This window comes from Mustelus asterias, chromosome 5, assembly GCF_964213995.1.
Source record: "Mustelus asterias chromosome 5, sMusAst1.hap1.1, whole genome shotgun sequence".
NCBI lineage: Eukaryota > Metazoa > Chordata > Chondrichthyes > Carcharhiniformes > Triakidae > Mustelus > Mustelus asterias.
The window spans coordinates 18,207,980-18,231,924 of NC_135805.1; the positions used below are offsets into that span (position 1 = coordinate 18,207,980).

The 23,945-nt window shown below is 44.5% G+C and overlaps 1 protein-coding gene across 5 annotated transcripts in view; it reads right to left on the minus strand.

The window, feature by feature from the left end:
* The window catches only part of kcnk5a (potassium channel, subfamily K, member 5a), a 40,503-nt gene extending 16,857 nt beyond the window's left edge, over positions 1 to 23,646 (minus strand). The window contains exons 1-4 of one of the 5 annotated variants that reach the window (XM_078212230.1): positions 22,934 to 23,047; positions 15,545 to 15,585; positions 15,032 to 15,152; positions 13,297 to 13,415 (exon numbers count right to left, since the gene is read on the minus strand). In XM_078212230.1, the coding sequence (XP_078068356.1) occupies positions 13,297 to 13,347 (51 nt within the window). In that variant the 5' untranslated portion in view covers positions 13,348 to 13,415; positions 15,032 to 15,152; positions 15,545 to 15,585; positions 22,934 to 23,047. Of the gene's footprint in view, positions 1 to 13,296; positions 13,416 to 15,031; positions 15,153 to 15,544; positions 15,586 to 19,567; positions 19,605 to 22,933 lie in introns of all 5 variants that reach the window. The other 4 variants (XM_078212228.1, XM_078212227.1, XM_078212231.1 and 1 more) reach the window with 4 other exon arrangements.
* Positions 23,647 to 23,945: the final 299 nt, after the last annotated feature.

Here is a 23,945-nt window from a genome sequence, read left to right on the forward strand (position 1 = left end):
TGTTCTTGGACCATTCCTTCTCCTACCATGCAGGGCCTGGAAACAACACTGAAGTCAGGATGACATCTGACCACACCGAGACATTGAGGGAGGGGTGGGCATGCCATTCCGCAGTAGTTTAAACTGTACCTTGCTGCACAGTGTTATTACCAATAGAATTATGTGCTTCACAGCCTGAGTTAATGCACAACAATATGCAGAAATATATAAGCAACACCAGGCCCATGGGTCAGGCATTCCCAACACCGCTCTGTACCCCTCCCATCCTCCACCTTAAATTCTCAGTTGCGCTTCCTAAATCAACATTAAGAAGTCTCACAGCACCAGGTTAAAGTCGAACAGGTTTATTTGGAATCATGGGCTTTCGGAGCACTGCTCCTTCATCAAGTGAGTGGCTCACTCACTCACCTGATGAAGGAGTAGCGCTCCAAAAGCCCGTGATTCCAAATAAACCTGGTGTTGAGAGACTCCTTACTGTGCCCACCCCAGTCCAACGCCGGCATCTCCACATCATAACTCAACATTAAAAAAGAGGAAGCAAAGAAAACATTCTGAAAGCAGCAGAGGGCAGGAAAGGTGGGATGAGGGGGGGGGGGGGCTTTAAAATAAAGAGAGGATGAGGGGCGGCAGTGAATCATCATCATTAGTTAACAGATAAATGGAACTCCACTTTTACAGTGTTTTGGAGATTTGCATTTAACGATTCCACCATTTTCTGTGAAAAAATTACAAATCTGTGGCCTTGGTTATAATTTAACTTTAGATTATGAAGGAAAAAGGTTACTGTGTCTGTACCCTTGAAAACAATGTAATTGTTTCCTTACTTCCTCCTCCCCCCACCCCACCAATCCCGGGTGCTGTCTGGCATCAGTACACGATAGAAAAACAAATAAATTGTGGTCCCTAAAATATGCCCATCACAGCTGAGGAACCGACTGGAGATAGCTCTGGATGAGGAAAAAAAGCTCAGGTGGTTCCCATCTTAAATCATTCCCACCATTACAATATACAATCATTCCTTAATTCCTGACTTTTCGCTGACACCCCAAATCAAAATGCTTTTGATGAGTCATCCTCTCTTTTGATAAAAATATCACTGGTTTTTCTATTAATATTTGAACTTGTGTCCATTTGTCCTACTCTCGTCACTTTCTAATTTTGACACCACCTCTCTTCCGCCTTCTTCCGTCAGGAAAAAGATTTTAAAATTTGGGATCACGCACTCAAGAACAGTTTCTTCCTTGCTACCATCGGACTTTTGAATGGACCTACCTCGCACTAAGCTGATCTTTCTCAACACCCTAGCTATGACTGTAACACTGCATTCTGCACTCTCTCCTTTCCTTCTCCCCATGTACTCAACGAAGAGTACATTTTGTCTGTATAACGCGCAAGAAACAATATTTTTCATTGTATCCCAGCACACATGACAATAACGCATCAAACCAAATCAAAAAAGCTCTTTATACTTTGGCTGATCCGTACCTCAAAGTCAATTTACCTTCCTAAATTCCATATCTCTTAATAGCCTTCCTCCTCCTCCTTCAGGGATCATACTCTATGAGGAACCATGAATGGCCACTGGATTTGTCCAGTATTATATTTGGCAAAGTACTGCAGTGATTTAACCAGGAACCTCTCCCGCTCTTACTGCCTGCAGTCAGGTGTATTGGAAGGATTTATGAGTTCATCTTCAGTGGCCATCAAGTCATGAAGCTGAACTTGAACCTGGAGCTTCTGGCTCAGAGGTATAGAGGAACTAGTACCACCACACTATTAAACTTCCTTGATACCAGTAACCAACAAAAATCAACCAACCTCAGTCTTGTAAACTCCAACTGTGCCCTAGAACCCACAGCCTCTTGGTCTGTGTGCAGATTGAGTATTGAGAGGTTTGAGGGGTGATGGAGAAAGAGAATTCCAGATTCCAGCACCCTTTCTGAGAAACTGCCTTTTAAGTTCATTCCTGAATGGCTTAGCTTTCATTTTAAGGTTAAGACGCATGTTTTTCTGGAATCATAGAATTCATACAGTGCAGAAGGAGGCCATTTGGCCCATCAAGTCTGCACCGACTCTCTGGCAGAGCATCTTACCCAGGCCCTATCCCTGTAACCCATGTATTTGCCCCACTAATCGCCCTAACCTACATACCTTGAGACACTAATGGGCAATTTACCATGGCTAATCCCCCTAACCTACACACCTTGGGACACTAATGGGCAATTTAGCATGGCCAATCTACCTAACCTGACTGTGGGAGGAAACTGGAACACCCAGAGGAACTTCACAGGGAGAACATGCAAACTCCACACAGAGTCACCCAAGGCTAGAATCGAATCTGGTTCCCTGGTGCTGTGAGGCAAAACGCTAACTGTGCCATAGTGCCACCCGACTTTTTGATTCCCCCAGCAGAAGTAGTAATTTGTTCGCATCTACCTTAAATCGAATCATTTTAAAAATGTTAAACACCTTGCTTAGATACCCTCCATTTTCAAAATGGAAGAGAATACAAGCTAAGCTTATGCGAACTGCAAAGCCCCAGGATCATTCTGATACTGTGCTGAGACCACCTGCCCCAAGACACAAAGGCCTAAATTCCCCCAACCCTTTAACGAAACTCAGGCCTTGCAACCAAGAATCAATCTGGTGGCTCTTCTCCAATCTGCTTCCAGCAACTGTACGTCTGCCAGGTTTTGGTGCTTAGAGCTGGAAGCAGTGTAGGAGTTAGAGTCGGAATCAAAATGCCTCTGCAGTAACTCAGTTGGGGAAATAAAAGCAATGCAAAACCATGCTGCAGCTTTGACACTGAACTCACACTCAGCTCAAGAGTCTAATTAGAGAGTAAACGTCTCTCCAGGCTACTTCCGGAAGTACACACCCAGTCTTTTTGCTGCAATTAGTGGGTTTCTTATTTTCTTTGCATTTCTTCCTCTCTGCCAGTTTACTCCCTCTATAAGATAGGAACTGTATAACATATGGCTCCATCACAGCCATGTACTTCATGCCAGCTGGCCGCTCTTCATTTGTGAGCCTAGGTAGGGGAGCATTAGATACAAGTATGACTCTATCTTCACCCTAACCGCACACCCACACAGATACATTCCTGTGCAGTATGCATGGAGGGCCGTTAGAGGTGCCATATTTTGGATAATAGTCTAGTGTTAATACCACTAGGTCATCACCTCCCTGAATATACTTCAGGCCATCCTCTTTTTGTAACATACACTATATGAATGCAAGGCTTTTTATTGTCTTTGCAAGGAAAGAGGATAAATATTTGAAAAAATACAAACTTAAAACAAACAGCACTTAAGGAAATATTGGAAAAAGTGAGCAAACGCTTGGTCAAACACATAGCTTTCCTAGGAGGAAAGGAGTTACACTGAGAAGAAAGAAAATTACAGCACAGGAACCGGCCCTTTGGCCCTCCAAGCCTGCACCGACCATGCTGCCCGACTTAACTAAAAAGAAAATTACAGAGCGATGTAAAGAAATATTAATATTTCTTAATTCCAGATTTTTTTTTATTGAATTCAAATTCCACCATCTGCCTTGGCGGGATTCGAACCTGGGTCCCCAGAACATTAGCTGAATTTCTGAATTCATCGCCTAGCAATAATACCACGAGGCCATTCTAATACCACTGGGCCATTGAGAAGCGGAGAATTCCAGGATCTGGAGGTGGGGCCTCCACCAGTTCTGTTGAAAAGTCTACATTTTCTTGAAAGGTATATGTTCCAAAATGCCCCGTCTTGCAAATCACATTTATTTTCTTTGTTCCTAGTAACAGTGCAGAAGGAGGCCATTCAGCCCATCGAATTTGCACCAACCACAATCCCACCCGGGCCTTAACCCCCTGACACCAGGGTCACTTTAGCATGGTCAATCAATCTAACCTGTACATCTTTGAACTGTGGGAAGAAACCGGAGCACCCGGAGGAAACCCACGCAGACACAGGGGGGGGGGGGGGGGGATGTGTGAACTCCACGCAAACAGTGACCCGAGGTCGGAGTTGAACCCGGGTCCCTGGTGCTGTGAGGCAACAGTGCTAACCACTGTGCCACCATGCTGCCCTATTAAGTTTCGTAAAATAATTGTAGTTTCTGCAAAAAGCAAAAAACAGGAATGGCAAACAGTGCCATGAGTGTGGTTGGGACGGGAGTCCAGATAGCAGAGTTGCATGCAGTGAACAAATGAGCCATCTGTCTCAGGCCTCATGACAGTACCTCCACCAAAGGTTAAACACAAGGAGGCATCATGTAACAAGCACTCACTGTTTGAAACAAACAACTAATTCAGAAGAACTGACTTGAATAGAACATCATCGATCGTGACTAGTAATCTCATTTCTTTTTCTTGGAAATGCGACTGGCTAAAATTCACGCGGAACATAAATGGGCTTTTTTTTTGTTCGAATTCAGCTTGCGTAGAGGTTTCACAAGATAATCACAGGGGGGTGGGGAGGGGGCTACTTGGCTCATCAAAGGTTGCAAATCGTAAACACCCTCAAGTTCCCCATCGCGGCATCCACTTAGTTTCAAAAAACAAGTTTCCACTGATGTCACCAGAATTCAATTTTGAGTATTCACCATGAGTTACTGAGCTGCTTTTGGAATCAATATCATGTAGAAAGTTCCACAGCTAAAACTACACTACGAACACCATTACTTACATAGCATTTCTTTCATGTCACCCATCACTAATTGCCCCCAAGTAGCTTGCTGGGTCATTTCAGAGGGCATTTAAGAGTCAACCACATTGCTGTGGGTCTGGAATCATGTGTAGGCCAGACCAGGTGAGGATGGCAGATTTCCTTCCCAAAAGAACATTTGTAAACCAGCTGGGCTCTCACGACAACTGTTTTGTGATCATCAGGAGAATTTTAATTCCAGATTTTTATTGAATTCAAATTTCACCACCTGCCATGGTGGGATTTGAACCCTGGCTCAGAGTTCTGGGTCTTTGGATTACCAGTCCAGTGACAATACCACTATGCCACCACCTACCCACTGAAGGGAAAGCACTGGAACATTTTTCTCACAAATATAGCCCACCACAACACTTTGAGGATTACTCTGCTCACTGCCACAATATTGTCGGACAGAATGCATGTTCTCTATCTGACTGTGAGCAGGACAAAAGTTTTTGTTTCCCCAAAAGGAAGACACGAAAAGGCCAAGTGTGATTGAGCGGTCCAACTGAAGTGAACTCATGGGATGAAAATTGTCCACAATTGACCCCATTGTAGATTTCACTCCATCACTAGATCAGGAAACATGGTCGCAGAACTGTATACATAGTAACCAGAACACAGAGATCTACTTGTTTTTTTTCTCTCTATCCAATAGAACCTTCCATGTGTTGTTTTATATATTAAACAACTGCCTGCCTCCCCATCCAACATAATGGAAGTAGACAAAAACATTGATCTCCCAAAAGGTAGGGGAGTCTAAAACTGGAGAGCATAGGTTTAAGGCGAGAGGGGAAAGATACAAAAAGGTTCAGAGGGGCAATTTTTTCACGCAAGGGGTGGTGGGTGTCAGAGGCGAGCTGCCAGAGGTGGTGGTGGAGGCGGGTCTTTTGAAAAGCATTTGGACAGTTACATGGGTAGGATGGGTATGGAGGGATATGGGCCAAATATGGGCAATTGGGACTAGCTTAAAAACTGGGGGGCATGGACAAGTTGGGCCGAAGGGCCTGTTTCCATGCTGCAAACCTCTACGACCCTATAGCATCAACTTCAATTAAGTGAACAGCCCATGGGTGACTGGACAGTAATATGTACAATCTTACCTATGGGGCCTACTTCTTGGTGATTATAATGCTTAATTCCGGCCACACTTTGATGTCAGATTTTTAGCATAACCTCTTGCTGATCAGGAGCACTGTCACGCAAGATCTGTTAGTAAGTAATTAATAGCAGAAATGTGCCTGAAAGCTCTTTCGGGATTTCAACACAGATGGAGGTTACAAAGTAGACCAAGGGAGTCAGCACTTGGTCACGACGCACATGTGACCAAGGGTCACTGTAAAAGCCTTTAAGAAAACTGGCTCCTCACCAAGGATCAAGTTAATATTTATTACACGCAGCTGCAGTTCAACAACTGCAACTAAACTGGTCGAATCAGCAATGATTACATCAGCCATTAAGACTGGATAACTATTGAATGCTGCCGACACATAAAGAACGACTCATTTACAAAAAGCCGACACATTTTGGATACCTACTCTTGTAGCCTTGTTTGAGCTGCCAGTCTAAAGGCAGAGGCTTTTCCTCATGGGCTTTTCCTCTGAACAGACACGGGCTAGGCGTCACCACATACCAGGTTACACAATTTCACCTCTCCCTACCACCTCTCTCAACCTGTAGGGTTTCATCCCAATCGTATACAGACTACAGCCAAAAATACATCTATCCAACCCATGCTCCCCCCCGCCCCCCACTGGTGTGGTGTTCCAGGGTTGCTGGCGACCGTCCGTCCCGAACTCCGGAGCCCCAGGCATTCATTAACTTCTGCACACCACCTTGTTCCAGACGTGTTCTGGACCAGCGTGTTTTCCCATTGGTCCTGCAAAGAATCGGGTGTGGGTACAAGATTCTGTTTGGGCCTTCATCTGCAGCCCGTAAGGGCAGGGGGCGCCCAAAGTCACCCTACTCTGCTCATCATTGAACCCACTGGCAGGGCCATGGGAAAATTCCGCCCCTATTCTACGTGAGGGGAGCTCTTAAAAGATAGGTTCCCAAGGGTGTCCTCATCCCCCCCCCGCGTCAAAGGCTCCCCCCCCTCCCCCAGTGGCCCCCAATGTCAAGCTACAGCACTCCACCCAACCCCATGTTTCAACAAAAGTCATGGATGTCTTGGCTCTTGAAAAAACATACTAATGAGGAAAATAATGAATGAATGACTTTTTTTTTTAAGTTTTTGTTTTACATATCTCACTGTCACTATAGGGTTCATTGGTTCCATAATGTATAGTAGTTACTCAACTGCAATGAAGAAAGAATAGTTGATGATGAAGTAGCACTGGGACGCTGGTTATCTATGTGTATTAATTAATTCAGTCCCACGTAATTGTCGCATTAAGTAAACAAAATACAATCACATTACTACAGAAAATGGTGTGCTTGCGCTAGGAGAGTTCATATCAGTTCATGGAGAGACTGCCACTGTGGTTTGCGCATGTAACTCATCCCAATTGTGTATAATGGTTGAAGGACCTCAGGAGAACAAGGAAACTGAACACAAAAAGACAGCAACTTGCTCCCAGGGACTAAAGAAAAAAAAAGTAGAAGAGGTGAATATCAACAGCGACCAGGTCAGTCGTCTTCTACTTCCTGCACCAGTCAGGATGGTGACCTCAGAATTTACTATTCAACCAAATCAGAAATACACCCCTCTTCCAACCCTAACTTTCTGCCAACTGGGTGGGTGATAGCACACCACTGATACATGCCTGGTGCTGCCTTTACCCACTGACCTGAGTGAACGAGGGCACGGTGCCACAAATATGCAGCTCCATTGTGGAACAGATTTTATGGTGCTCTTCCTTCCCAGCACCATGTGAATAACAGCCACCAGAATAGATCCCAGGGTGGTCCATCTCCCAGTACATGTCAGAAGAGTGAAAGCAAAAATGCAAAAGGTGTATATATATATTTTTTCCATTCATGGGACATGGGCATCGCTGGCTGGCCAGCATTTATTGCCCATCCTTAGGTGCCCCAGGGCAGTTAAGAGTCAACCACATTGCTGTGGCTCTGGAGTCACACATAGGCCAGGCCAGGGCAAGGACAGCAGATTTCCTTCCCTACAGAACATTAGTGAACCAGATGGGTATTTTTGACAATGGTTTCATGGTCGTCAGTAGATTCTTAATTCCAGATTTTTTTTATTGAATTCAAATTCCGCCATCTGCCTTGGTGAATCCCCAGAACATTAGCTGAGTTTCTGAATTAATAGTCCAGTGATAATACCACCAGGCCATTGCCTTCCCTATTTACATTAATAAGTAATTTTTAAATTTAAGAAGTATTCAAAGGCAACAGCACACCGTTCGTTCAGTGAGCTTTCTTCCTTGGATTTTAAACATTTAAAAAATACTTATAGGTCATTTCAAAGTTAAGTCTGTGCACAAGCCCAGCCAAAACATCGAAGAGGATTCCAAGGTCTTAACCGTCCTCAAAGGCATCATATCCACAGCAAAAACAAAAAAAAAAATCCCTGTACTATTTCTGGTGCATTTGACACAGTCACAAATAGAGTGTTTTGTTTGAGGAGTTTTACAGTAACATCTGAAAACACATTCAAACGCAACATTGGAGGCGGTTACGCATGGCGACTCCCGATTATTTCCAGAGCTGCCGCAGCCACATCAGAGCTAGGAATCTGAGCTCAGCTCCCAAGCACATTGAAAGTCCACTTCCGATGGTTATTTCACTATCATAGAGTCATAGAGATATACAGCACGGAAACAGGCCCTTCGGCCCAACTCATCCGTGCCGACCAGACCTCTGAAACTGAGCTACTCCCATTTCTCACCATGTTATTGCACCTTTGCCACCTCGGAATTAAAATGTACAATAGTCATTCACAATAACCTCATGGGTGACCATCAGAACTTGATGGGGCCGGATGGTCTCCGTGTCCCATAATGACTCTCCCAAGTTTATAGGATCCATCGTCAGTGCTGACTCTCTGCTGCAGCAATCTGAATCTAATCTCACCGCCACCACTGTCCCTCCCCTGCCCTCCCCTGCCCCATCCTCTGCTCTAATCCAACCTTTCCCCTCAAAAGATGCCATGGTCTCCGTCCCAAACACTCCTAGCAGCAAAGCGTTTTACACTAACAATTATTTAGCGGAATCAAATTGCAGCTTTCCTCCTTGATACATCTGGTGCACTTATTTTTTTTTATTCACGGATGTCGTTGGCTGGCCAGCCAGCATTTATTATCCACCCCTAGTTGCCCGAGGGCAGTTGAGAATCAACCACATTGCTGTGGCTCTGGAGTCACATGTAGGCCAGACTAGGTAAGGAAGGCAGATTTCCTTCCCTAAAGGACATTAGTGAAACAGATGGATTTTTCCGACAATCAACAATGGTTTCATGATCATCAGTAGTCTCTTAATTCCAGTTTTTTTTTTATTGAATTCAAATTCCACCATCTGACGTGGCAGGATTCGAACCCGGGTCCCAGAACATTGGCTGAGTTTCTGGATTAATAGTCTAGTGATAATACCACTAAGCTATCACCTACCCATTACATCACAGTTTATTGTGTAGTAATCTTTACAACATTAAAACAGCCCATTAAAAGTCTAATATCTTAAAACAGAATTGGACAACTCATCGCAATTAAATAATAAGTGCCAGAATTTATTACTAAATTATTATTGGCTTTGGGGTTCTCGAGCTGAGATGGTGCAGCCTAGATGTATCTGTAATATTAAGACTGAAAATTGCAAAGCAATTGTAATCTTCAATTATTAATTGAATTTCATCGAACCTACCCTTGGACGTGTGCACCAGAAATTTCCGTGGGTGTTCTAGAAACTCCTTCTCTAAACAGCTAGTAAGTGCTTGGGGATGTTTCATAGAATCCTACAGTGCAGAAGGAGGCCATTCGGCCCATCGAGTTCGCACCGACCACAATCCCACCCAGACCCTATCCCCACAACCCCCTGCATTTACCCCAGCTAGTCCCCCTGACACTAAGGGGCAATTTCAGCATGGCCAATCCACCTAACCCGCACATCTTTGGACTAGGTTTCACTAGGTTAAAGGCTCTATTTAAATACAATTTGTTGTTGGTGATGCCATTTCTCTGGAGTTTTCACCAATTACCCAAGGTTATGACAGGAACTACCCTACAAAAATCTCAGCAGTTTTGTTTTTACTGCACCCCCATCTTGGGCGTTTGGTTCAACGCTGCCATTCTGGTAATTTATACGCAAGGAAAACAATAGGGAACTGATACATTTAAGACTCTCCATGTGCAATGAGACCTTCATAATGTGAGAACAGCATGTAATGCCAAAGTCTGATAACATAAAATAGATCGTCATGGCTGCTTATAACTGATTGAAATAAGCCAGTGATTTGAATACGTCCATGACACCTTTTAAATAGAAGTTGCATTTTTGGTGTTTGCATGAAACCTCCATTCTATCCCCTTATATCACTGAACATCATCACATTGCAATAAAAACCTTTCCTTTTGAAAGGAATTGTTATTTGTTGATCATCGGTAATTACACATTATGGTTAAAATTGAAGAGAGAGAGAAAGAGAACATGACCCCCAAGACAGCATGTCCGCCCGTAACTGGCTCTCACTTAGAGATGAGTGGCGGAGCCGAGGATTAAACATTAGCCTGCATTCAGTCAAGAGATCAAGCAACGTGCCAAGAAAATCACCGGTGTAATGACATTTTTCCTTCACTCGCAAGCAGCCTTGACATTTTATAACGAAGGAACGCAGGTTTCTGCCAACAAACTCCAGACAGGATGAGACAGGAAAAATCTGAACTACAGAGTTGGAAGATGAAAGTCCTCCCTATATAAGGCCAAAGACCTTAGTTCCTCCAGCACAGCAGTTCAGGATTGAATCTTATTCATACCCTGTGAGGTTGGGTGCACGCAACAGTGAAGCTGGGGCGTTTGTGGTGGGGTGGGTCGGAGCAGAGGGCTTAATCCTTAGATTTCTGCACACAAGGCAGGAGGTAAAACTGGACGGGATGTTTGAATCACAGTTTTCTGATGCTGAAATACAGGACTTGATGGGGTCCAAGCACAAAGGAACAGGATGATTCAGACCAACTCCAAGCAGATTTTAGCTCCTTCTTCCAACATCTTTTCTTACTGCTAGAAAAGTTAAGAAAAGGGAGAAAGAAAGCAGGGGGGGGGGGGGAGAGAGAGAGAGAGAGAGAGGGAGAGGAAAGAGAGGATCCCGACTGTTGAAATAATTCAATAAACTGAGACCTTCCAGAGAGGGAAGGGTGATTGCTGTTTAAGTGATGAGAATGGAAGTTTCCACAGTACCCTTATTCCGAGATGCAGGCATCTCATGCTGGAGGAGGAGAAGGTCAGAAAGTTTCTTGGTTGATAAGACCTGGAATTAATCAGTAATACTCACTGACCTTGGCAAAGAAGAGCTGAAGCAATGCAACATTTGTGATAAGTAACTGAAATAGGTTTTCTTTTTCAACAGCAATGGGTGAAAGGACAAACTTGTTTTGTACACGGGATTATCAAAAGTGTGTGGAATAGCTCAGCAGCCATAAGACAACTGCCTGAACAATAAACAATACTTTCTACACAATTTTTCCTTTATCTTGGGATGGCAAAGTTCAAGTGTGGAAAAAGATCCTCGCTGGGCCTCCACAAGGTAAATGGACATGGCGCAGATCTGGGAATTTGTTGCAGATCGGGGTGGGATGGGGGATGAATGGGTGAGAACGTTCAAACGAGGAAGGGTTTCCAGGAGTCAGCAGAGTAGGAGATAGAAAGGTAAAAATGTCTTGAAGGAAAGGTTCCAGAGGACATGGTCATAGGGCCAAATTATTGGCCAGCAAACAGTGTCAAGAAGGGAATCATTTCCTCCTTCACTATCTTCCACAGATGAGACAAAGGAGGGTTGGAGTGTGGCAGGGTACACCGCAGTTCAGTCAAACATGATAGGCAAAATGGTCTTCTGCGCCTTAACAATCCTGTGTTTCTGTGATCCTTCAGTCCATTTGTTCCCGGTGTCACTCAGAGAATCCGTGTGTATTATGATCCACATTTCTTAGCAGCCAGAACAGGTTTGGATGCCAAATGGGCACAGGGAACAATTCCAGAGGCCAAGGCCAGAAGCTTGTGGGTTATGTGCTCCTTGGTCTGCTTCACAATTGTAGGGGCACACTTGCAGGCACCAAGCAATGTACCAATTGGCTTTTCCCAATTGTGATCCTAAATTTGGCCGGTTTGGATGAGGACCCAGCCACAGAAAAATTCAGTTGGGAAGTAGCCCACAGTTTACCCATGAAGCGAAGGGAAATTCCTGCTCCTTCTGACTCCGCATCAGTGTAAGGTTAAGACTAAACACTTCTGGGTCATGGCCTCAGTGGTCCTTTTAAGGCCTGATGGTTAGGCCACAGACAGTCAAACAGGAAGTTAAAGACTAGGGAAACACGTTTACCACATGCTCTGCATAATGTATTATTAACCTTACTGGAGAGACTTTCAACAGGACCCTACTTTGCATGGTCCAATGCTACTTTCAGGCAGCTACTTGGGAAAAGCAGGGGGACCAGCAAGATAAGTGAGAACCAAAATGGCAGTGGCCATGCCAGACCCTGCAAGTTCAGTTTCGCATACTATTTTGACTGTCCATCAAAATCCTTTTGAAATTCTAAATTTCTAACTTTGGCTCCCTATCATCCACCATGGTGGCCACAAAATGGCTTTGCGGGTCTAGACTGCTCCAAAATGGCCAAGGACTGCTGCCCACATCTGCCAAGGTTAATGCCCTTACTGCAGTCAGAGTTGCTGCTGCCTAGGAGATTGGCCTTGGACACTCAGACAAACGAGTACAGCAGCGCTCTCTCTCTCATCTACCCTATACTGAAGGCTGGTGCTGCCTTCAAACTTTATTCTGAATTATGGAAACATCTAAAATGGATTAAAGATCAGATCTTCCTTGGCACTGATTGGGCCAAGTCAAAGGGGGGCAGGTTTGGAAAGACTGGAGCATTATAACATGCAAAGAACAATTTGAACCAACTGACAATGTAGAATCCTACCCATTTTGTTGTGTGCTTTTAAAGCCACCCTGCTCTGAATCTACACAAATTAAGCCCAAATTGGAGGGCAACCGATTAGGCTGGACAGTTTTGCAGTTAATTGCAAATAGTAGACTCTTATCCATCCATAGAAAGCAGCCAGGGAACCACTGGCTGTGTCTTTGTTTGGAAACAATACCTTGTGTATATAAAATTACATCAGTTAACCGCATGTGTGATGCCTCAAGTATGACAAATGCATCTCAATCTTTTTTTTTAAATTTACACACATTATATAATTAAGGAAGAGTCTTAATCCCATCTCTTCAATTCAAATTAGGCAATGGGAGGGAAAAATAACACCATAGATCAAGACAAGGCAATTCAGCCCACAAAGGCTATGTAGGCTTTGAGGTCCTGCCTTGAGATCACTGAGTGTTTGCAAATACCCTCTTCCTTGGCCACATGGCATGTCACATTTCAAGCCTAGCTTTGCACGGCTAACTAAATCTTGGGGAAAATCTGTCACTTGCCCGATGGTACTCCAGTATAATTTCTCCCACGTTCTTCTGTGCTCCCAGCATCACCAGGGTCAAAATCGAGAGACATCAGTGCTCGTTGCAGTTGCCTCCGGCTGCACCCTGTTATGCCACTTAACGTACAAAAGAGAAAAGAATAAGTGTTAGGGATTAAGAACAGTGGCCAGCGGCCCCCAGGTCCGGGGTGCTACTGGTTTCTTACAGGCTACATCAAGCAGAAAATGCCCTTCTGCAGCAGAAAATGTTCTTCTGTAGCCTGGTGGTCAGAACAGACTGTGGGAGAGGGAAAGGTGCAGAAAAATAAAAGGCTCGGCCCACCTAGCCTTTCCTGGGATGATTTATTTTTATTTCCTCTTGAAGCGAGGGGACGTCGGCTCTGCTAAACAGAGCAGCTTCTCATTTTAGCCGAAATTCAACTTTGGCTTGATAAATACTGATGCCCCAGCTTTCATTCTATCGAATTGAACGGAAAGAACAGATGGGTGCTTGGGATGTGTAATGGGTGACCGATTCGCTACCGCCCATTTTGCACCCCTTTTCAGAAGTTGAATTTCAAGCCACCATTCCTCACATCCTCTACTCTAACCCAAGAAGCTTCAACCGCAAATTGGGGCAAATTAGCATCTTGATATCATCTTCCACTACTCCACCCCACCCCACCCCTCCCAACACACACCATCAATCCTGTGGCATTTCCAGGCAAGGTTACTAACTTAATGTCAATTGGTGTGTAGCATTGCTGTGGATCGATGTCCACCAGCGACCGGTGTGAGGCACCTCAGTTTCATTTTCCTTTACAGAGAACAGACAGAGAATTTTCCTCCTCCATCAATATGGATTGGGTTCAAACCCTAGCACCAGAGGTCAGTGTCTAATCGACCTGGAAGGAAGAAGGGTTATTTGAGTAGTGTTTAGTTGAGGAGAGAGTACCTTTGAGCTAAAAAAAAAAATGGGGTCGATGGAGGGGAAGCAAATACCACAAGAGCAAAATAAATCCTTCTCCACAGTGTAATAAACCACCTAAAGACCTGACGCTTGGATCACCTTCAGCGACTCCTCCTGGAACGTGTCAGTTTAGGACAGGACCAGGTTTGGCTGTGGCAGTTTCTGCAGTTGAATAGCCGGTCAACACTCACTGTCAAAGCTTGCACAAATCAGGCTGGCAATTTAGCCATGGTACAGGAGGGCTCCCAGCATCCCTTGCGGTACTCCAGCAAATAGTCAACAGCTACAGGTTGGCAGCAGGGAAGAGTTCCTCGTCAAATCCTCTCAGAATTTAAAAATAGTGCCAAGCGTTCATGTGGTTTGGAAGGAGACCTTGAGAAGTTCCATGCAAGCCTTGCAGTTCGCAATCAGATGATGGGGGCTATAAAATTAATCAAACGGTTTGCATGTGAATGTCAAAGGGCAACCAGTGAAGTACGTGTTGGAATGCGACAATCAGCAGAACAGGAGTCTATTAAACAATCATTATCACTGGCATTACCATATGGGTGAAAGGGGCCATCACTGCAGCCACGACTGAACCCAAACTGGTTCAGAATCAGAACGAAGGGGGTTCCTCTTTCCTCTGAGCTGAATGCGTGCTGGTTAACGAATGCGTTAAAATTCTGCCCCAAACCTCTGCCCCTTTACCCGCAGCCACTGAACCATGCAAGCAGAGGGAATTAAACCCCCCCAACAGTCAAGTCAAAAGAGAGAAAGGTAGAGTTCAGTCATTTCAGCTTACTGAAGGGGGAGGGGGGGTCACCACCACTGTGAACTGCTTGGCGGACCGTTCCACAGCAGCGCTCATGTACGCCGCGACGTTAGCCCATTCAGCCGTGATGCAATTATGTCGCCGACCATAGCTGCACGAGAAAATATATTTTAGAGTGCACTAAAAATTCAGTTAGAAATGTCCGACAGAAACCCACGGCAAAACAGTTCATGCAACAAACAGGCACCATCACACCCATGCACAACACAAAACGTCTTGCGTCAGCCAAGGTGGCCGCAATCGGAACTCTCTTCCCACTCCCACCCCAACCCACCCTCCACCCCATCACTGCGTCACCAACACCTCCTTAGGTTTCGCAAGCAAGGAGCAGCTTTCAAAAGCAGTTTCATCAGCAGAGGGAGGGAGAGAGAGCGTGAGAGCACGAGAGAGGATGGAAACCAGCTTGGCTGCAACTAGCAAGAGTGACCGACGCTCTCCCACTCCTCCCTCTGTGGATGAGGGTAGAGTTTCAGCGTCACTCACCTATACAAAGATTACCCGGCAACTGGGGGAAACTTGTGGAACTATAAAAGAAAAGACACATATTTGAATGTTTTTTTATTCCCCCCCCCCAAAATAAATGCACAAATATGTTGCATCCCCGCCGCCACCTCCTCAGTACTCTTCCCCCTTCCAATATCAGCTCCCATCCCCGTTTCTCTCAAAACCACTCCCCTTCCCAACTTTTCCTGGGGGCACTGATTCATACTGCCGTGCCCTTCCCACAAGCACCAGAAAAATATCTGATTTCTAGGACACCAAAAGAGAAAATGCTGGATAATCTCAGCAGGTCTGGCAGCATCTGTAAGGAGAGAAAAGAGCTGATGTTTCGAGTCCAGACGACTCTTTGTCAAAGCTTTCCCAGAGGGTCATCTGGACTCGAAACGTCAACTCTTTTCTCTCCTTACAGATGCTGCCAGACCTGCTGAGATTATCCAGCATTTTCTCTTTTGGTTTCAGATTCCAGCGTCTGCAGTCATTTGCTTTAATTCCTCCGAGAAGTGGCTTATTCCTTGCACGTGAGCATTGATACAATATTCAACCATGGAAGCTTCACAGCTGCACCTGAAAACATCCACCCTGGTCTCATCGTGTGCACTTTACAGCAGGAACGGGAATGCTGATGGATTGCGAACCCCCTTAGATATGATCAGCTAATGCAACACAGATCAACGAATCAACCATGGGACCCAAGTTTTACAATTAATTTGCTTCAACAATTCCTACGGGATTTGCATTAATATAGCACTTTTGATGACCTGAGGATGTCGCTGTGGACTTCATACCGAACAAGAAGTGTAAATACTGTTGTAACCTCAACAATAAGGCAGCCAATTTGCATATGGTGGGGGTGGGGCGGGGGGTGGGGGGAGGCTCCCAGAAACAACAAGATGGATTACCAGAGATATTTTCTGAGGGATAAGTATTTGCCAGGAAGTGTCAGAGGGCTGGAAGATGGCTAATGTGGTTCCACTTTTCAAGAAGGGTTTGTAGAGATTAACCAAAGAATTACCAGTCTCATGTCAGCATTAGGGTAACTATTGGAGAAGGAGAGGTTAGAAGCAGTAACAAGACAAGGGAATATTTAATGAATGGTAGGAAGCTCAGAGGAACAGATAGATCTTGGGGTGCTTATTCACAGGTCTCTGAAGGCGGTAAAACAGATGAATAGGGTAGTTGAGAGGTAATATGGGACACTTGCTTTTATCAGTTATGGAATAGAGTATAAGAGCAAGAATGCAATGTTGGAGTTGTACAGAGTGTTGGGTGAGGCCTCAGCTGGAGTACTGTGTGTAGTTCTGGTCACCTTGCTATAGGAAGGATGTGATTGCACAAGAGGGGTATTGAGGAGCTTCACCAGCATGTTGCCTGGGATGGAGCATTTGAGCTTTAAGGAGAGACTGGGTAGGCTTGGATTGTTTTCTTGAGAGCAGGGAAGGCTAAGGGAGACATGACTGAGGTGCATAAGATTACGAGGGGAATGGACATGATGAATAGGAAGCAGCTGTTCCCCTTGGTTGAGGGGGTCAGTCATGAGGGGGCATAGTTTTAGGGTGAGGGGCAGGAGATTCAGAGAGGATTTGAGAAAACAAAATCACTCAGAGGGGGTGGTGAGAATGCTGGGAAGGTAGTGGAGGCCAGAAACTTTACAAGCTTTAAAAAGTATTTGGATGAGCACTTGAAACACCATAACATTCAAGGATATGGGACAAGTACGACTTTAGTGGTATTTAGCGTCAGTGTAGATTTGATGGGCCAAAGGGCCTTTTCTGCGCTGTATGACTCTATGGCCGGAACTCTACCACCTCGCCCGCCATGGAATCAGCACGGGCGAGGGTCCGACAATGGAAATCTCTGTTGACCTCCGGTGGGAATTTCCCGTCTTGCCCGAACGATGCTGTAAAATCCCACCCTGGGACTCTAGGACACTGAGTCATACCTGCTTTAGTTTCTGTGGGAGAATTTGAATTTGTCTCTGCATGCAGAGTAGGCAAACTGCTTTTTTAAATTTGATTTCTTATCTGAGCTGCCTTCTCTTCTGGCCAGTTAGCACTCTTCTTCAAAGCAGGGCCATGGGATCTTTTACGCACGCCTGAGAGGGTAGGACGTGCCTCAGTTTAATGTCTCACCCAAGTGATAACACCTCTGACAGTGCAGCACTTGACATGTCAGCTTTGCGTCAGTACTCAAGTCTTTGGAGTGGGACTTTTTCCATGACCTTTTGACTAAGACAAAAGAATATCTAATTAAGCCACGGCTGGTAAAAACCTCTTCAAAATCAACAGCAGATTGTTCCACACGAGTGATCGAATAGCACCAGTGTTTTGTTACTCATACCAGGAGGATCAGAATAGCTCCATTCAAATGTTGGCAGTACCCACTGCTCTTCATACTTCACCACTGGACCAGTACTAGTCACAGGGCTAGTAATTCGGAAACCCAGGCTAATGCTTTGGGGATGTTCAAATCCTACTATGGCAGCAGGTAGAATTTGAATTCAGTTATAACAATTTGGAGGAAATAAAAATAAAGTGAGTCTCAATCATGGTAACTATGAAACAATTTTCAATTGTTGTGAAAACCTATCTGGTTCAGTAATGTCTTTTAGGGAAGGGAAGCTGCCGTCCTTACCTGGTCTGACCTATATGTGACTCTAGATTCATAGCAAAGTGGTTGACTCGTAACTGTCCTAAGAATCAGTTCAAGGGCAATTGGGGACAAGTGCTGGCCCTGACAGGGATGCCCACATTGCATGAAAGAAGAAAACAAACTAATGCCACCTCCTCTAACTGCAAGGACAGTGACACCAAATGTTGTGCTCAAACCAGAGGCTTGGACATCTCGAAAACCTACTTCACGGTGGGCCTTCCATGAAAGCAACAAAACTAACTTTTACAAGTTTTATAAGTAAAGGTTAATTTATCTCCTTGCTCCCAAGATAAAGTGCTATGTTAAAGGGAAAACTATTTACAATGTTGATCTTTGGCAAAGACTTAAAAGCAATTTACAGCATTATATGGCAGGTATGCTCAAGGATACCCGAATGTAGATAGCTTCTCTCAAAGGGCCATTGTCATCTCCTGAACACTGGCCAGTTGCAAATGGAGGGGTGGGCAGTAACCGACCACCAACATAACAACCCCTCAAAAGAAAATACTCTACAATTTAAAAACTAAAGAACAAAAACAGGCAGTGGAAGAACAACAAAATCTTAAAAAGAGGCTGTTCTGAATTAATTCACCTCTGTCCCACCTGTATGGCTCTGGGGATAAGGCAGGAAGTGAAGTTGAGGATTATCATTTCAGATCAGTCACGATCTCATTGAATGGTGGGGCAGACCCGATGGGCTGAATGGCCTACTTCTGCTCCGACATCTAATGGTCAGACAGTATAATTTCTGAGTAGGTTGTGCCGATTTTTAAAAACTTTGGCACCCTTGTGTCTTTGCTCACTTGTGTCTTGCAATGTGGAGACATTGCATCCAATCACAGACAACATACAGCACAAACATAGGGCGCCCAACTCAACTGATACTTGGGGGTTTTTAATGCTCTTCTACAGGAGAACATTCTATTCCTTTCTCCCTGATGTATTTATCGAGTAAAATGCCGCATTGCTATTCACCTGATACTATTCCTTAGAGAATTTCACAAACTCTGTGGGTAAATAAGTATCTTCTGAATGCATTCACTATCTGATATTTGTATATTGAGAATTATTTGGAGTGTCGGAATGAGTTTTTTTCTCTGGAAGCAAGGCTTTCAAAGTTGAAGCGATGGTCCCTCAGGACTTACAGTGCTGTTCACTGTATCCCAATACATGGGACAATAATCAATCAATTCAACATTCGTCCAACTCTTAACAACCTTTGCCCAACACGTCAGCGCCAAGACAGGTGACAAAAACTTGTCTCTAAATATCGAACGCTGCTCTTTCTCTCAACTTGTGCAATGGAAAAAACCCGTCTCCAGGCCCATCAAGAATCACAGTCCCTTTCTTACTCACCAAGTTTCACTTCTGTCCAGAGCCACCACTGGCGTCTCTGCAAAAACACAGAACACGTGCACTTCACTGTGAAAAACACCCAACCGCTTCCCCAGTATTCAGGAAGGGTTAACAGGCAAATGACTTCAAGTAAAGGGATGGGGGAGGGAAGCAAAGGAATGGAGGTCGGGGGGGAAACATGAGCAGAATAGTACTGTAGTCCAACTGTTTTAGCTTATTAATTTGTCACAAGTAGCCTGGGAACATTAACACTGCAATAAAGTCGCTGTGAAAATCCCCTTCATCGCCACACTCTGGCTCCTGTTCGGGTACACTGAGGGAGAATTTAGTGTGGCCAATGCACCTAACCAGCACGTCTTCCAGATTGTGGGAGGAAACCAGAGAACATGGAGGAAACCCACGCACACACGGGGAGTACGTGCAAACTCTACACAGACAGTGACCCAAGCCGAGGATCAAACCCGGGTCCCTGGCGCTGTGAGGCAGCAATGTTAACCACTGTGCCACCCATTGTTATGTTATTGCTTGTTATGCTGTATATAGACCACATAAAGTAGGACAAATCCAATCCAGCCAATTACACTCCCATCAGTCTACTCGCAGTCATCAGTAAAGTGGTGGAAGAGGTCATCAACAGTACTATCACGTACACTTATTCAACAATAATCTGCCCACTGCTGCTCAGTTTGGATGCTGCCAGGATCATTCAGCTCCTGACCTCACTACAGCCATTGTCCAAAAAAAACAAGAGCTAAACCCCAGAGGTGAAGTGAGAGTGACTGCCCTTGACAGCAAGGCAGCATGCTACCGATGCTCAGTGAACTCATAGAATCCTACAGCGCAGAAGGAGGCCATTTGGCCCATCGAGTCTGCACCAATCACAATCTCACCCAGGCCCTATTCCCGTAATCCCACTCTGCTAATCCCCCTGACACTAGGGTCAATTTAGCATGGCCAATCAACCTGACCCGCACATCTTTGGACTGTGGAAGGAAACCGGAGCACCCGGAGGAAACCCACGCAGACATGGGGAGAACATGCAAACTCCACACAGACTGTGACCCGAGGTCAGAACCGAACCTGGGCCCTTGGTCTTGAGGCAGCCCGTGCTAACCACTGTGCCACCGTGCTGCCCACATCTTAAAAAGACACCTTTATGCTTACAGTTAGGTGCATTGGCCATGCTAAATTCTCCCTCAGTGTACCCGAATAGGCACCGGAGTGTGGCGACTCGGCAATTTTCACCATAACTTCATTGCAGTGTTAATACAAGCCTACTTGTGACAATAATAAACTTAGAGTTATAATAACTTTTATAACAGTCAGAGCAGAGAAAGGGATCAGATACCTCCATAAAGGTAGCCAGGAATGAAATTATATTGCAACTGCCCCGTGTTTCTTTTCAGCCAAGGCATTTGCATCGTTAGGGTTTGAGAGAAAGAGTTACTGCAGCGTCGGATCGCCCCCACCCCCCTCCCCCTTCTCCCCTTCCCCATTCACTTTTATTCAAGCACAACTTTACAAAAGGGTGTCTTAGTACAACAGACTAGCTCGGTTGTATCTGCAGGTGGAGTTTAAACCGAGAGGGGTCAAAGCTTGAGCCCTGGGCATGTGGCTCGTAGTCAGAGAGAGAAAATATAAGTGCAATCCAATGCGAACTTTTAAAGTCTTGACATTTTATTCCCTCCTCAGTCACGGGCCTTCGGTGTAAGAATGCACTCATTCATTCACCAGTACGCAAATCCCCCTGCTGTATCGGCTTTTTCCCTCCTCCGTTAATCGTTTAAATCCTCTCTGCTCCCGCCTAACAGTTGCTGAGTTATTTATTGTGTGTAAACACAAGTGTGTTCTGCCCCGCGGTGTAAAGAGAGAGTTGTCTTTATCAATGAATAAGCAGCGTGCACTAATTCCTGCTCTAGTTCATGTTTATTTTGCCTCAGTATCAGACGGTGCGGTACTTAAAAGAAAACGTATTTTCATCTGAATGCCCAGAAAACGTATCTCTGGGAGGGGAGGAGAAAGAGAGTTTCTCGCTTAAGTTATGATAGTTTTTTTAAAACTTTTTTCCTCTTGGGTGTAGAGGGCATTGCAAATATTGATACTTCCACTGGGATCACCAAATCTCCCATGGCAGTGAGATCGCTGCGAAGCTGCAGAAACTCTCCACTGCCAAAAGGATATTGGATGACATTAACAAGTCAATGAATACAAAGTGATTTATAAGGAATTGACTCAGACCCGCAGAAGACAATCTGATAAACCTCACACACTTCCCAGCTTGCAGCCACATTGAAGTCTGAACATGTGATATGCTCTTATTTCGCATTTGCAGCATTAATTTTCTCTTTTTTTGGGGGGAAAAAAAAATGTCAAGTGGTGTCTGCCGAGCCGGGACCACCGTCACATTATTACACCAGGTTCTGCACTTAACTGGGAAGCAAGTTCTCCTCCTCCCCCCCACTCCCACAGAGGGTCAGTAAAGCATTGGCCACTCTCTCCCCTCACAGAGAGCCAGGTTTCATCACTTATTTATTGTGTGTGCTTTTTTTTCTCTCCCCTTCCATTGAGAGTAAGCCCATTGCCGACACATTTTTAAAAAAATATATACACAGCTTCTGTTGTGCCGAAGTTTGGGAATACTCCAAATGAAACAATCACGAGTTCTAAGTGCATAACTTGGGACTCTTGTCAGCCTGGGCTCAACATTTAAAACAAAACGTCGGATTGCCGCGAGGGGAGAGTTTAAAAAAAGTATACTTTCATTTCCATTACGACTGAAGAAACATCCCTTTACCCGAAACGTTCCGTTAAAGTGACTCGCTCAGTAATTTAGGAAGTCACACACGAAACTTAATTTTGGGATATTTAAAAGTTTATATATATGAAAGTTAACTTGGGGAATTTTGGCATATTTTAAAATCATATGAACTTTAAAATTATCGATAATTTGGGCTAATTTTAAAATCATCAAGGTAATTTGGGGGGGGAACTTCAACATCAAAAATGTAATTTGGGGGAAATTTATATTTTAAACTCGTCCCCAAATTACCTTGATGAATTTAAAGATAATTTTGGGGGTGACTTTAAAACCCTAAAGGTCTTTAAAATGATAAAGACAATTTGAGGGAAACTTTGGGGGGACGTGTGTGAAAGACGACTTTTTTTCTTAAAGGGATTCAGGAAAGCTGATCGAAACCCTGAGGTTTTGGGGAAGGGGTGGTGAATAGAGTGAGTACAGAAGTTGCACAATTCAAAGAAATATCTTTATGTAGAAGATTAGTAAATGCAATGGTATTTTTACATTGGGAGAGTGTGAGTGAAAAGGAATGAAAGGGAATTAGAGAGGGGGGGGGGTCCAATTCTTACCTCTAAGATCTTTTCCAGGGCTGCCTGGGTGAGGCAGGGATGTTCTTTAAGGATCTGGGACTTTTGTAATTTATAACGATCCGCCGCTTCGGTCCAATTCGGTTCTTCCAGGACTTGGAATATAGCTGCTCCAATTGACAGATAGAAGATGATGGCAGAAGTCAGCAAGGGGCCTCTGTCTACCATACTTTTTCCTTCTCTTCAAAAAAAAACCAGAAAAGCAAACCCCCGGGAGAGAGAAGTAAAAAGAAAATCAAGAAGCTTTTTATTTCTTGTTGAGGGACGAAATTTCTCGTTTGAATTTGTGGCGCTCTTGCCTGCGCCTGCGCCTTCCAACCAGCCACACACAAAAAAAACTTGCCTCAAGTATTTTTCCTCTCTTTTCCCCCCCTCAAAAACTAAACCTTTGTTTTGAGGAGGGAGCGGTGTCCAAAGCATAAATCCGAGTTGAAAAATAAATTCCCCCCCTCTCAATATACACTCAGAAAAAGTCACCATCCGATATGATGGGGGGGGGGGGGAGGAATTACTTCAAAAAAAATGGTAAACTTTCTGTGAACTTTTTAATGCTTTAAAAACTAATATATAAGTTGTCTGTGGTGGAATGACGGATGTTTTTTTTTTCCTCGCTGTCTCCAGGACACGTGTCGGTCGGTCAGGGCGACTTCTTTAAAGTGTTCAACCCCAACAGAAAAGTTCACATTTAAAGCTGCGTCTGTGAGGAATTAATTTATGGTTTTCCAGGAGGTGGAGTTCCTCCCGCCCTCTTGCTCAGCAAGGAGGGGTTTTAAAAACACAAATATCAACAACCCACATGAAGTAAGTTCATGCCAAATGATTCCCCTGTATTTACAAAAAGAAATAAACTCCCAATTCGAAGTTTAAAAGGAGAGATAAAGAGGCAGATAAGCGTGTGGAAATTACATTTTAAAATTTGAAAATATATCATTATAAACAACTCACATGAAGTAAGTTCATGCCAAATTATTTCTCTTTTTCTAAAAAAAAGAAA